The sequence below is a fragment of the Protomyctophum parallelum genome (genome assembly GCF_964188405.1).
Source record: "Protomyctophum parallelum genome assembly, chromosome: 13".
NCBI lineage: Eukaryota > Metazoa > Chordata > Actinopteri > Myctophiformes > Myctophidae > Protomyctophum > Protomyctophum parallelum.
This window is the reverse complement of record NC_139708.1, coordinates 7,551,915-7,565,544: the sequence shown is the minus strand read 5'-3', so window position 1 is coordinate 7,565,544 and position 13,630 is coordinate 7,551,915. Positions and strand designations below refer to the sequence as shown.

Genomic DNA, 13,630 nt, shown 5'->3' with positions numbered 1-13,630 from the left:
TTCAATTATTATTTTAAAATTGGTGTCAGTAAAAAGGAACATCACAGATGCAGCATGGTGACTGGGCATATCATGTTTGTTTTAGTTTTTTCCAAAAATGATGTTTTAGCAAATTCAACTTAAGGCGGAAACAGGGTGGAACAAGACAGAATGAGCCTGCTGGTTGGTCAGTCAAGGACCAATCAGAAGGCTGACAAAATTAATGGTGAATTAAGGTTAACAACACAATAAAGTCAAAGACTGCTCTCTGCTATGCAGCGTTGCCCCCTGCTGGGCAATCAATGAACATACACTGGGAGAAACCTGTACTGTACGCCAGTGGTTCCGAAAGTGGGGCCTGGGGACCCCCAGGGGTCCTTGAGGGAGTTCCAGGGGGTCCCCAGCTAAATGATAGTTTGGAACCAAATGGACCCTTATTGGTCTGTAACTCTGAGAGTGTACAAATGGAACCAAATGGACCATATAATGGGTCCATTTGGTTCCATGCATTAACATTGATTTTACAATATAAATTGGGGGTCCCAGAGATAGAAATGCCATTAAATAGTGTTCTGAACCGACATCACCATCTTAATCATCCAGATTATTGACCCAATCGGTAGTCTTCATAATGGAAGACGACATAGCAGTTAACCAAGTCCTCTGTGGGTCCGGGTTCGCCATCGTCTCCCACCCTTTCACATACATTAGAATCCTGGTGCAGGTTGGACATGACCCTCTACCCAGTGCCAGTGGCGGGAACCTGTTTAGCAGACAATTTGCCCATCTAACTAGAGATTTTGCTTATGCAAAACACATCGCCAAGATGGATAGTAAAGCAGGGTTGTTTAAAGGACTGGCCCCACGTCTCTGCGCAGGTGCCATCGGAACCATCGTACACAACAGCGTACTTAAACAATGCCACAAAGCAGACAAGTTTAACGTTGAGGCTGAGGAGGGATCCCTGCGGCACGTTGTCAACGAGACAATCAAAGAGACGATCGCTAGCTCCTGTGCTATCATCGTCACATACCCCTTCCGTGTGATCTTCTTGCGATGCATGGTCCAGTTTATTGGAAAGGAAACTAAATACAGCGGCGTGTTTGACTCCGCCCTAACGGTCTACAGGGGAGAAGGCATCAAGGGCTTCTTTGCCGGCTTGATCCCCCGTGTCATTGGGGGTGTGCTGTCTGTGTGGATATGTAACATGTTGGCGCACCTCTTCAACACGTACGCCATTGACGAAAAACGATGTCAAACAGAACTCAAGTGCTCTCAATTGCTCTCAAGTTTTCACAGGTATTCAGCGGGGCTAATCGCCCATGTTTACACACATCCATTTATGCTGGTGTCAAATCTTATGGCTGTCAACAACTGTGGGCTGGCTGGAGGCCTGGCTCCCCAGGCGCCTGCGTATCCTACCTGGCTGCATTGCTGGTGGGATTTAGGCAGAAACGGACACATGATGAGAGGAAGAAGTTTATTCTTCTGAGAGCTTCTTGCATACCAGAAGAAGGAGCTGATCCCGTTTATAATTGTAATATAACAAGTGGTAGTCTAATAATGGCATGGCTTCGTGTGGATGTCGTACTACTTCATGAATTCAGACAAACAGTTAAAACTTCAGTATTGATGATGTAATCATATATCTACATGATCATAAAATAAATGCATAACTAATATATTTTTTTGTTTTTCTAGGGAAAGACCTACAAGCACCAACTCAGAACTTCGGACTGCATGGTGACGCCCCCGTCCTCAGACGAGCCCTCCAGCAGCGTTTCCAGTCATCTCGATTCTCTATACATCTGGCTAGGACATTTGTGCTTTCCGCACCAGCATCTTTGGGACATCCATGTAGGTAGGTAACACGTTATCTTGATCGATGCCGGTGTGGTGGTTCCAACAGTACAAGCTTTCTGGCAGGCAGTTCCTCCCGTCGATGCCAGTGACCGGCAGCTAGTCTCGCTCTCCTGATTGCCATCTTCTCTGATACACCAAAGGGCCTTGTTAGGCCCAGTTTTCGATGAAGAGGTGACCACCGGTTAGTAGAAGAAACAGAGATATGTGTTGTGTGAGCAGTGACCATGGGTCTTTTCGTGGTCACCTCTTAACCCCAAAACCGGACTCTGAAGGCTTTAACACTTGATAACCCCCCCCCGCTCTTTGTTCAGTACCACACTATACTTCTATAGGGCATGCATCAGTGATCAGTGTCTAGCACTGCTTTACCATGCTGGATATGATAATATCCAGTTTTACAACTAACAACTATCTTTATGACTTGAACACTACACATACTGTACGTGTAAAGGGCCTCATGTGCATGGAGTCTTGCACCTAGCAAAGTTGTTTGTGATCCACCATAAAACATGAAGAACAGAAATGTGTATTCTTGGCACTATATGGATGTCTGATCTCCATGATGTCCTATTTTGATGGAAAGCTCAGTTGTTTCTTAATCAGCTGCTTGCAGGGTACATGGATCTAACCGATTTATCTAACTTGCCAAGATTGATGGTAAAGCTTCTGACAAAAACAGTGGGGAAGATTTCAGGCTGAATTCTATATTAGGCAAGTTGTTTCTGGTTCAGGGATCACTTGAAATCGTGAAAGCACCTAACACAGCCGCAGTGTATTTTATTGATTGATTTTTTTTAAGGACAAAATAGCATTACTTTTTGTTAGGGGCGCTAGCCCCTCTTATGCCCTGTTTGTGTGAATCATAGCGACGGATGCTTTGATTGGCTCATCACCCTGTAGCGATGATTTGATTGGCTGAGAAAAGGACAAAGAGAATGAGATTATGTATGATGATGTAGGATGAAAAGAGCGCCCCTCACTTCACAGTTCAGGTGTGATTTCTTTCATACATTATGTTTTGCCCATTATTTGGGTGACCATTGTATTAGACTGTATTAGACTTATTCACATTGTTTACTTAAGTAGAAGTATCAATACTGCAACGTAGAATGTCTGGAATTCAGAATTTTCTTGAGTAAAAGTAGAATAGTATTGGTATCAAAATGTACTCATTATTCAAACGTATAAAATGTATTACAATCTTTTGAAAAGCTCACAATGCCACACATATTGTGAGCTTTTCAAATGGCCAAAATATATAGGCCTATAGGGCTGAAGTGGTTAATGTATGTTTTGTAATAATAATACAAATCTAACTAGTAACTATATTGTTCAAATAATTGTAGTGAAGTAAAAGTACAATATTTGCCTCTGAGATTGTAGAGTAGAAGTAAAAGTACTTAGTTCCTTTAGACCAGACAATACCCTGGCTCACATTAGGACTGAATGATGAGTGGATTTAAGAAATGAAACTGGGTTAATTTGAGGATCACAGCAGGGGGTGCCGTTGTTACTATTTCCTGAGGCTAATTCTAAAAGAAATGGCTTCTAAATCATGACAGTTGTCTGAAAAACCTATGTTTCTATGTTGGTGGTTCTCAAACTTTTTCATATCAAGGACCCCACAAAATCCTCCTTAATCCTTCTACCCTAATGGAAAGGGGGTACACAAGCACATGGCCGTTTATCCGTTATATGGCAGGCAAAAATGTAAAAGAAAATCCTTTTACTACCATTGAAATAACATGTTTTTCAGTTGCTTCGTATTGATATTCTGTGCATTCAATTATTATTTTAAACTTGGTGTCAGTAAAAAGGAACATCACAGATGCAGCATGGTGACAGCATGGGCATTGTTTTAGTTTTTTCCAAAAATGATGTTTTAGCAAAATTCAACTTAAGGCGGAAACAGGGTGGAACAAGACAGAATGAGCCTGCTGGTTGGTCAGTCAAGGACCAATCAGAAGGCTGACAAAATTAATGGTGAATTAAGGTTAACGACACAATAAAGTCAAAGACTGCTCTCTGCTATGCAGCGTTGCCCCCTGCTGGGCAATCAATGAACATACACTGGGAGAAACCTGTACTGTACGCCAGTGGTTCCGAAAGTGGGGCCTGGGGACCCCCAGAGGTCCTTGAGGGAGTTCCAGGGGGTCCCCAGCTAAATGATAGTTTGGAACCAAATGGACCCTTATTGGTCTGTAACTCTGAGAGTGTACAAATGGAACCAAATGGACCATAATGGGTCCATTTGGTTCCATGCATTAACATTGATTTTACAATATAAATTGGGGGTCCCAGAGATAGAAATGCCATTAAAGCTGCTATAAGCAATAATATGTAAAAAATTTAATGTCATTTAAAATGTTCATTATTTTGGTATTCAGACAGCCAGCAATGGGTAGAACGCTCCCAAAAACAATTTAGTCTCTTTGACACATCTAGGGGCCGCAATCTGCATTCAAAGATGTTCCTAGAAGCTTTGTCATTGGACGATTTGCCTGTCTGCTTCCTGATTGGTTAGTCATTGCGACCGTTTTTTTACCGACCAATGACAACGCTTCTGACATTATTGGTTATAGCAGCTTTAAATGGGGGTCCGTAGACTAATGCATGTCAAAATTCTCGATGAGCAATAATATTATCCAATATAAATATAATACCCATTCAGGACGAGAACCTCGTTTGGTGTTTTAAGCATTATGTTACAGGCTACTTTAGCTATTGACAAATAGCAGATCTACACTATACAAGCTTGTAGATCTATGTTTGAAAAATCGTGAAAATGTGGTGCAAATCTTTGAATATATATTCTTTCAGAGCGAAAGTTTTTAACTCAAATCTTTGCTTCTGGGGGGATCCTTGGAACAACATATTTTCAGATGGGGGTTGGGTTGGCGTCCAATTACATATAGTTTTTGGTGTCCTTGACATGAAAATCTTTGAGAACCACTGGCATAGAAACATAGGCTTTTCTGAAAACTGTCATTATTTAGAAGACATTTTCTAGAATCTGGTGTCAGGTCTAAATGGGCACAGTGCGCCCAACGTCACAAACTAAACCCAATCAGTCATCAAGGTTAGACACACATCACATCTCTCCCTTTATGTACATCTTGGCGGCACACAGCCTTTTGATGGGCACGTATGGCAACCCAATGTGTGTGTTGAGCATGTTTGCTCGCGGCAGGCTGTCTCCTGCTGCTGCGCAGCACAGCGGGGGACAAAGCCCGTCATTGTGGGAGCGATTTACAGCACTTTCCTTTACTGTCGTCGCTGCCTCTGTGGACTCATGATATGGCTGATAAAGGGACAATAATCCCTGCAACGCCAACGCCACACTGACACACACACACAGACACACACACACACACACACACACACACACACACACACACACACACACACACACACCCTATAGAGTCATACTGACTGACTGACAGGGCTGGGCCGGTGGGCCGTGCATGCACTCTCACAGTCTGTGCAGTGGTGTACAGGGTCAGCGGCGTGTCATATCGGTGCATACGTGAAGTGCATGTTTCATTATCTTGATGCGAGAAGAGTATACTGTAACTGAACTTAACACGCATTGCGAGGTCGAATATTCACCGCCCGGTATTTTGACCCTGTGCCTGTGTTCAACAGGTGCTGGCGGCCGAGGCTATCGGTCCCACAAAGTTGTGCACCTGTCTTTATGACTCAAATTCCTAATGAATAGCGCCCCGTGTAATCCATCGGCCTCTGTGTCCATTCCTGGCCATCTACTGTTTTTAAAGAGAAAAAGCCAAACCGAGGGGGAGACAAAGGAAGCCCTGTGTCGGCGGAGAAATTCGTCACCTGTGGTAACACTAGAGTGGGGATTACACGGGTTCAGGAATGTGTGGGTGACACTTTTTCACAAAATGGTCTTTGTTGGGCTCAACACCTGAACTGGTGGCGGCAGTGAAAGGTGATAGGGAAGAGATGGGACATGGATCATGTCTCTCTGGCCACACGGAACATCTTTTTGGGCCAGGGACCGAAGAAGACATCATACGGTATCGGCCTGGCCCAGTTTCTATGGTTACGGAAGGTTTGAAAACAGTACCACATTGTCCTCTGCTGAATAGCTCCGTGCGTGGCACACGTATTACTACAGCGACTGCGCCGCGTATTTCAACATAGTCTGAAGTCGTACGCTCTGGGGGTGCCAGGTGCCAGGTTGTGTGTGGGGTTGCCTTTCCTCACAGATGACAGAGAAAATGGAGATGGATCTTTATTTTTGTTCTTCTTTTTTTTTTTTATCCCACAGGAGGATCATGTCTTCTGTTAGCGAGTCTCTGTCTGAGCCATTTAACAACACCTCAGCCAAAATCAATTCTGTTTTTAAGCCCTCTGTCACAATGTTATCCTTGGCAGTGTATATAGCAGCGAGCACAAACTTTTCACTTTTCTTTCTTTTCCCTAGCCTTTGCTCACAAAATCTTTTTGTGGAAGAAAAAATAGTTTGGGGTCTTTGCCCTCGATGATTTATGAAGACTAGCAAATCACCATAACCCGATTCCCTCTGACCCCTTGCCCCCCCCCCCCCCCCTCTGTGTGAGTGGAACAGGCTTCATATGGAGTGCCTGCGGGTACAACAAGTACAGATGTGATGAAATGCTATGAACACAGCACTGTTCTGCTGATCACAGGAACCGCCGGCATACTTTTCAAATACATCTATATACTGTAAGAAACTTCTCTTTTAAAGTTGTTCAAAGCCCCCAGGCTGTCACAGCTTCTGCCCTATAAGATCCAGCTTCTTTTTTCTTTCTTTTTTTTAACAGATCCAAGTAGGAACTCTGTCAACAACAGAGAACAGTCTGTTGTTTTGTTTTTCCACTCCTGATTGGAGGTATTAAGCAACATGCCCAGTCTAAGTATAAAAGATCAGTTCAGCAGCCTCCCCCCTTATAGCAGGTTGGTGCCCTCCGCGTGCATTAGACACTTAGACAGCCAGCTGCTAGGAGGTTTATACTTCTTTTTAACATCCCCCCACCAAGGAAAAAAAAAAGAGAAGAAACGTGGAATAACATTTGGAGGGCTGGGAATTTATTTCACACATATGTAAGGTGCATATCACGCAAGGCGGTCGGAGGGGGATGTGAATGGGGCAATTGAGAAACGGGGAACCCCACGGAATGCACCGGAAACCGCCCTCCAGATGTGGCGCGGTGGGAGAGGGTGGAGTGGGGGTGGGGGGTGGGGGGACACACAGGCTGAGGTCCTGGGCTGTGTTCACAGAGGAAGGGTGGTGCAATCTAATGCTTTACGTTCCTTAATTTCGTTTTTTTTTTTCTTTGGTTATAGTTATTTGTTTGCCTTCCTTGGTCTGTTTTTACACTCTATGTGAGGTAAATTAGCACTGAGAATGTTGCTGTGCCATAGGCCTTAATTGGCCATCTCCAGTGATACAAGTTGAAGTCTCATATAAACAATGTACTTGAGAAAAAGTACAAAAGTATCAGCATCAAAATATACTTAAAGTACCAAATGAGAACGTACTCATTGTGCAGAATGGCACATTTCACAAAATAATATTTTGAAAACAGCTGATCTACAAGCTCACAATGCGTCACGATGTGAGCTTGTAGATCTGCCATATAATATGGCTGTAGTGGTTATTGTGTCTTGTAATAATAATGAATACCTACAAAGTAACTCATAACTAAAGTTTTCATATAATTGCAGAGTAAAAGTACAATATTTTCCTCTGACATATAGTGGAGTATAAGTAAGAGTATTGAAAATGTTAAATACTGACGGACAGGAAAACACCTAAAAAATCTAAATTGTGTGAATGTATAGTTTGTTACGTTCTAGCACTGTGTGGAGTCAGTGCTAACTAGGCCATGGTCATTTCCAAACAGCAGATTCCGTTTGGAAATGGAGTATTTCAGAATTGCACTGTTGCCCATCTGTTCCCTCTCTCTCTGCCGTCCCTCTGTTCTTTGTCTCCTCGCCCGGCGTTGCTCTGCGAGACTGTTTGTAATGTGCTTCCAGATGACTGTAAATCCTGCTCAGTGTCATCGTGTCTGACTCACACCCTTATGGGTCCATTTGAAGTCCATTTGTTGCACTCGCAGGGTTCTGGGTCCATTCTGGGTCCATTTGTTACACTCCGGTTTCGACTAACGCTGACGACTTTACTGAGGTCATGACCCAGGGTTCTGTTTTACATCGAGGGGTGCAGCGTCAACACGCACGCACGCACACACTACAATACACGTTACACAACACCGATGAGTTCAAACTTCAAATAATGACTTAATTAAAGGGCAGGTGCTGCCTTTCCCTCCCAGAGGACCCGTCGGTCTGTGGCTTTGCTTTGAACAGGTTGATGTGGTCATCTTGTCAAGAAATAATGAATTGCATTTTATGCATTTTTTTTATATTATTTATATTTCCAAGTTCTCAAAGCGCTTTACAATGGTTCATTCATTCATACATTGGAAGGTGAATCGGCGAACAGTCGACACCAACGTCCTCACTTCCCACAATCACACACCAATGGTGCATGGCAAGCTTGCACCTATCGACTCATTGGAGGCAATGCAGGGTTCAGTGTCTCTTGCCCAAGGACACTTCATTGTAGGGTTCAGTGTCTCTTGCCCAAGGACACTTCAATGTAGGGTTCGGTGTCTCTTGCCCAAGGACGCTTCATTGTAGGGTTCAGTGTCTCTTGCCCAAGGACACTTCATTGTAGGGTTCGGTGTCTCTTGCCCAAGGACACTTCATTGTAGGGTTCAGTGTCTCTTGCCCAAGGACACTTCATTGTAGGGTTCAGTGTCTCTTGCCCAAGGACACTTCATTGCAGGGTTCAGTGTCTCTTGCCCAAGGACACTTCATTGTAGGGTTCAGTGTCTCTTGCCCAAGGACACTTCATTGTAGGGTTCAGTGTCTCTTGCCCAAGGACACTTCATTGTAGGGTTCAGTGTCTCTTGCCCAAGGACACTTCATTGTAGGGTTCAGTGTCTCTTGCCCAAGGACACTTCATTGTAGGGTTCAGTGTCTCTTGCCCAAGGACACTTCATTGTAGGGTTCAGTGTCTCTTGCCCAAGGACACTTCATTGTAGGGTTCAGTGTCTCTTGCCCAAGGACACTTCATTGTAGGGTTCAGTGTCTCTTGCCCAAGGACACTTCATTGTAGGGTTCAGTGTCTCTTGCCCAAGGACACTTCAATGTAGGTTTCAGTGTCTCTTGCCCAAGGACGCTTCATTGTAGGGTTCGGTGTCTCTTGCCCAAGGACACTTCATTGTAGGGTTCAGTGTCTCTTGCCCAAGGACACTTCAATGTAGGGTTCGGTGTCTCTTGCCCAAGGACACTTCATTGTAGGGTTCAGTGTCTCTTGCCCAAGGACACTTCAATGTAGGGTTCGGTGTCTCTTGCCCAAGGACACTTCATTGTAGGGTTCGGTGTCTCTTGCCCAAGGACGCTTTGACATCCGAATCGCTGACCCACGACTCATTGGATGACCCACTCTACCTCCTGAGCCACAGCCGCCCCTAGTAGCAGTACTGTGCATGCGGCCCCTAGTAGCATTACTGTGCATGCGGCCATGCATGCGTGTCAGTGTTCGTGTCTCTGTTTCTCTCTGCGAGCATGTTTCGTAGGGGAGGGGGGGGGGTGATGGGGGGGGGGGGGGGGGGGGGATGGGTGGTCTAGCCTTTGGCTCCCACGAATTTTGGCCACGCACATGAAAGGGATCTGTGCTGTGGAACGGCTCGCTGCCCAAGTCAAACATTAGCCCCGGTTCCCTGAAACTGTCCCTGGCAAGCGGAGCTGCTGAGTGCGGGGAGAGTGTTTGTATGGACGAGTGGACCCAGGAGTCCTGTCGGCTAATTGACACGTTCACGCAGACGGACGGATGGACGGACAGACGGACGGAGCTCCCAGCCAGCTCTGGTCTGCCGGGTTTCCGCTAAGGGGGGCAGCAATCAACAGAATTAATCGATTAAAATAATAATCGATCATCATTTAATAAAATAATCAATGTCATCATAGGAAAAAAGTAAAAAATAAGTGTAGAAATGTAATAATAAAGTAATGATCGCTAAGAAAATGATCGATAGTTGGAGCCCGAGTATCAACCTATACCGTGTCACATATATTGACGTGGCGTGATTTATCTGCATTTAAAATATTTAATTATCGATTGCGTGACAAGACAGTCTATATAAAGTGCCTGTTGTACACACACCTTACCTTTTGTCGCGTTTGATGAATGCTCCGTGAATTACTTAGTTTTTTTTATACATGCGGCCAAGAGTGTCTGTCATGTCAGGAATGTGACAGGCACTCTGGAAATAGTGTAACCACCAACAATAGCTCGTGTGTATCGGTACGCCGGCCCGTGTCCATGTTTGTATAACAAGTGGTTACTTGTGCGTGCGCCTGTGTGCAGTGCATTGTAGTTATTAAAGTCAGTAAGAAAGGAGTCTTTGTCACAGCCATCATTCTAAACCCAGTCACACGGGCCATCTTGTGCCAGAGAACCCAAGTCATTTTTACCACTGCATTCCTGGGCTGTTTGGTAAGCCCAGAGGGGTCCTCTCTCTCTCTCTCTCTCTCTCTCTCTCTCTCCCACTGCAGTCCCCCCACGCCCCCCCCTCTCCTCATTTCATTTCATTTAGCAGCGCGGGTGGACAGTGTATGTGAACGCACAGCAGATGAGAGCACAGCATACATGTCGTGCATGTGTGTGGTGTGTGTGTGTGTGTGTGTGTGTGTGTGTGTGTGTGTGTGTGTGTGTGTGTGCACACAGTGGTGAAAAGAAGTACTCTGATCTGTTTAACTTAAAAACACTGTATTCAAAATCTTACTTGAGTATTTGGCATCAAAGTTTTGTTCAAGTACCGAAAGTAAAAGTGCAAAACGTTGCGATGCAATATAGTACGCTTGTTGATTGGCTCTTTAGCATTTAATAAAAAATGTCAAAGTAAATAAAGTAGTCAAATAATTGTAATAGGGTACAATATTTCCACACACACACACACACACACACACACACACACACACACACACACACACACACACACACACACACACACACACACACAGTACATGCACACACACAGTACATGTACACACACAGAGTACATGCACACAGCTCTCCTCAGTCATCAGTGCAGCTGTTGCCCTCTGTGCGGCCCTGGTTACCTCAGCGAGCAGCGCGTTGTACTGCCAGCCGTGGGCAGTGGGCTGTGGAGAGAGAGAGCTGCACACTCACTTTCTCCAACCGGACTGTCCACCACACACACACACACACACACACACACACACACACACACACACACACACACACACACACACACACACACACACACACACACACACACACACACACACACACACACACACACACACACACACACAGTAGCCTAATGAAGTTCTCAGTGTTCATTTTACTCCCAGAGTGCAAATGGAACCAATTTGCCTCCATTTAAGTACACACTCATTCTAACATATTGGTTAACCGTTAAGGGTCCAGATTGGCTTCCCACCCTCACACTCTCAGGGTTAAAAAGAACACATAGCATCATTGTTTTCTACAGTGTAATATCCAATCCTAAGCTAGTATACCTCCCTCCGTCAACTGGCTGTCTGTTTCACTAAGGGAGACACTGCACAGCGCGGCGGCCTGTGTTCTGATTATGTCATTCCGAATGGATTCCTCTGATCCAATATCTCTATGTCGGCCAAGGTCAGACGTTGTGTTGCTTATTGTGCTACGAGCCCGAGGGGAGTGATTGGGAGTGCGTCTCGGCCTCCCTGTGAGCTCTCGCACAACTCGTTGGCCGTTACGGGTGGAAACCTTGTATTTCCAAAACCCTTACTATCCAAAATAGCTTTGTGCGTACTTTGTGTGAATGGTGATACATTTATCCAAAGCGCTTTACATAGATTGTATTGCACATTCACCCATTCACACACACACATTCATACATCGATGGCGAAAGAAACCATGCAAGGCACCAACCTGCACGCCAGGAGCAATTATGGGTTCAGCGTCTTGGTCAGGGACACTTTGACACTAACTCTGGGGGAGCCCAGGATGGAACTGGGAACCTTGTGGTTCCCATCCGGCTGTTCTACCAGCCACTCTACCTCTACCTGGCCTGTAGCCCCCCCCCCCCCCCGCTGCCCCCGTGTTGCACTGTAGTATGAACAAGTTGGTCATTATTTTACGGGTAAACAAAAACAAAACAAAAAAACGTATAATATATGGAGATACAAGGTTTCTGCCCCGACAGCAGCTAAATGTAATGGCCATAGCACTTCCAGATGGAGCGCTAGCTGCGCTGTTGACTTTATTCCCTGTGTTTTCGACTTCCCCCAGTGGATCATTGAACTCTGGGCTTTTTTTTTATTGTCTCTACGGTGGTCTCGTGTGGTGCTGCTCTCCCCATAGTTGCAGTGGCTCACAAACAAACAATCCCATTCATGGGATGGTCAGGCTTCCCAAGAAACTCAACCATATGTTTATACATTCTTTTAGTGAAAGAGACTATTAGTGGTTTCTTATTCTTCTTATTCAACATGTTTTCTCTCTCTCTCTCTCTCTCTCTCTCTCTCTCTCTCTCTCTCTCTCTCGTACCCTTAATTGTTCTCTGTTGCAAACGTCTTCCAGACACACTCTCTCTCTCTCTCTCTCTCTCTCTCTCTCTCTCTCTCTCTCTCTCTCTCTCTCTCTCTCTCTCTCTCTCTCTCTCTCTCTCTCTCTCTCTCTCTCTCTCTCTCTCCTTTTCTATTTTCCCCCTTCCATTGCTCCCTCTCTCTTCACTGATGTGAAGCAGATAAGAATAGGAATATGTCTGGCTAAGTACTTGGCTCATACATAGCCTTATGCAGTGAAATCCTTGGTGTTTTTTATCCATTTGTAACTCGGACTCCGAGTGCATTAAACAAATGTAGCCAATTGCGTCCATTTGGTTACATTTCAACTCAATTTAAGTTTTCTTAAAGGGCCAAATCACAATCACAAAAAGACAAGTTGTCTCAACTCTCAAGACACTTCACTTATAGAGTATAAGACCTGACATGCCTGCCCCCACCGCCACCACCTTGAGCAAGCGTTGAACAGAACCGCCCCTTAAACCCAAAAGATAACTTATTTTCAATCAATTACAGACCCCATGGAGCCTTATATTCATGGAGATGTATTTTTGTCGCATTCCAATAATAATAATAATTTGATGACCCAGTCATTGGTCAATAAGAGAATGGTTAGCCTACTCTGGTTACATTTGTATAATGCACTCTGAGTCTGCGTTAAAAGTCTCCATACTCAGAGTCTCCTCCGCCGGGTCACGAAGTTATTGGCTTAGGAACGCGACAAAAACGGATTCCAGGCCTCATTCAAACTGAATTTAACTTGGCAGAGAGAGATGGGGAGTAACGCGCGGCATTGGCAAAGGCCGTCGGACTCGGGAGTCGAACACACGGCACGCCGTCCGGCTGGCTTGGCAGCCGTACATAGGTGCGGAATGGGAGGCACAGAGACACCCCACGTGAAAACATTGTTAGCTTGTGTAGATTTGCTATTTTGATTTGCAATTTCTTTCACAATACAGGGTAGGTTTGGTATGAAGCTTTTGATATAAAGCAGCAATCTTTCAGGGTTTTGCAGTCTCTTTTTGGGACAGTTTTCTAAAACTTGCCCAGTGCAGCACAAAGTGAAACTTGTACATCTGCTATTTGTGTGTGTCTTGAATAATTTTGACATTATGTTGAGATTATTTTTTTGAGACCTACTGATTGTAGAATC

At 44.8% G+C, this 13,630-nt stretch overlaps 1 protein-coding gene across 1 annotated transcript; it reads left to right on the top strand.

Annotated features, from left to right (window-relative positions):
• Positions 1 to 610: 610 nt before the first annotated feature.
• On the top strand, positions 611 to 1,471 carry LOC310869665 (mitochondrial carrier homolog 2-like; the record flags this gene model as incomplete). The annotated part of the gene is made up of 1 exon (XM_083780496.1): positions 611 to 1,471. One exon carries the CDS (start codon positions 611 to 613, stop codon positions 1,469 to 1,471), a length of 861 nt encoding a protein of 286 aa, XP_083636622.1.
• Between the last annotated feature and the right edge of the window lie 12,159 nt (positions 1,472 to 13,630).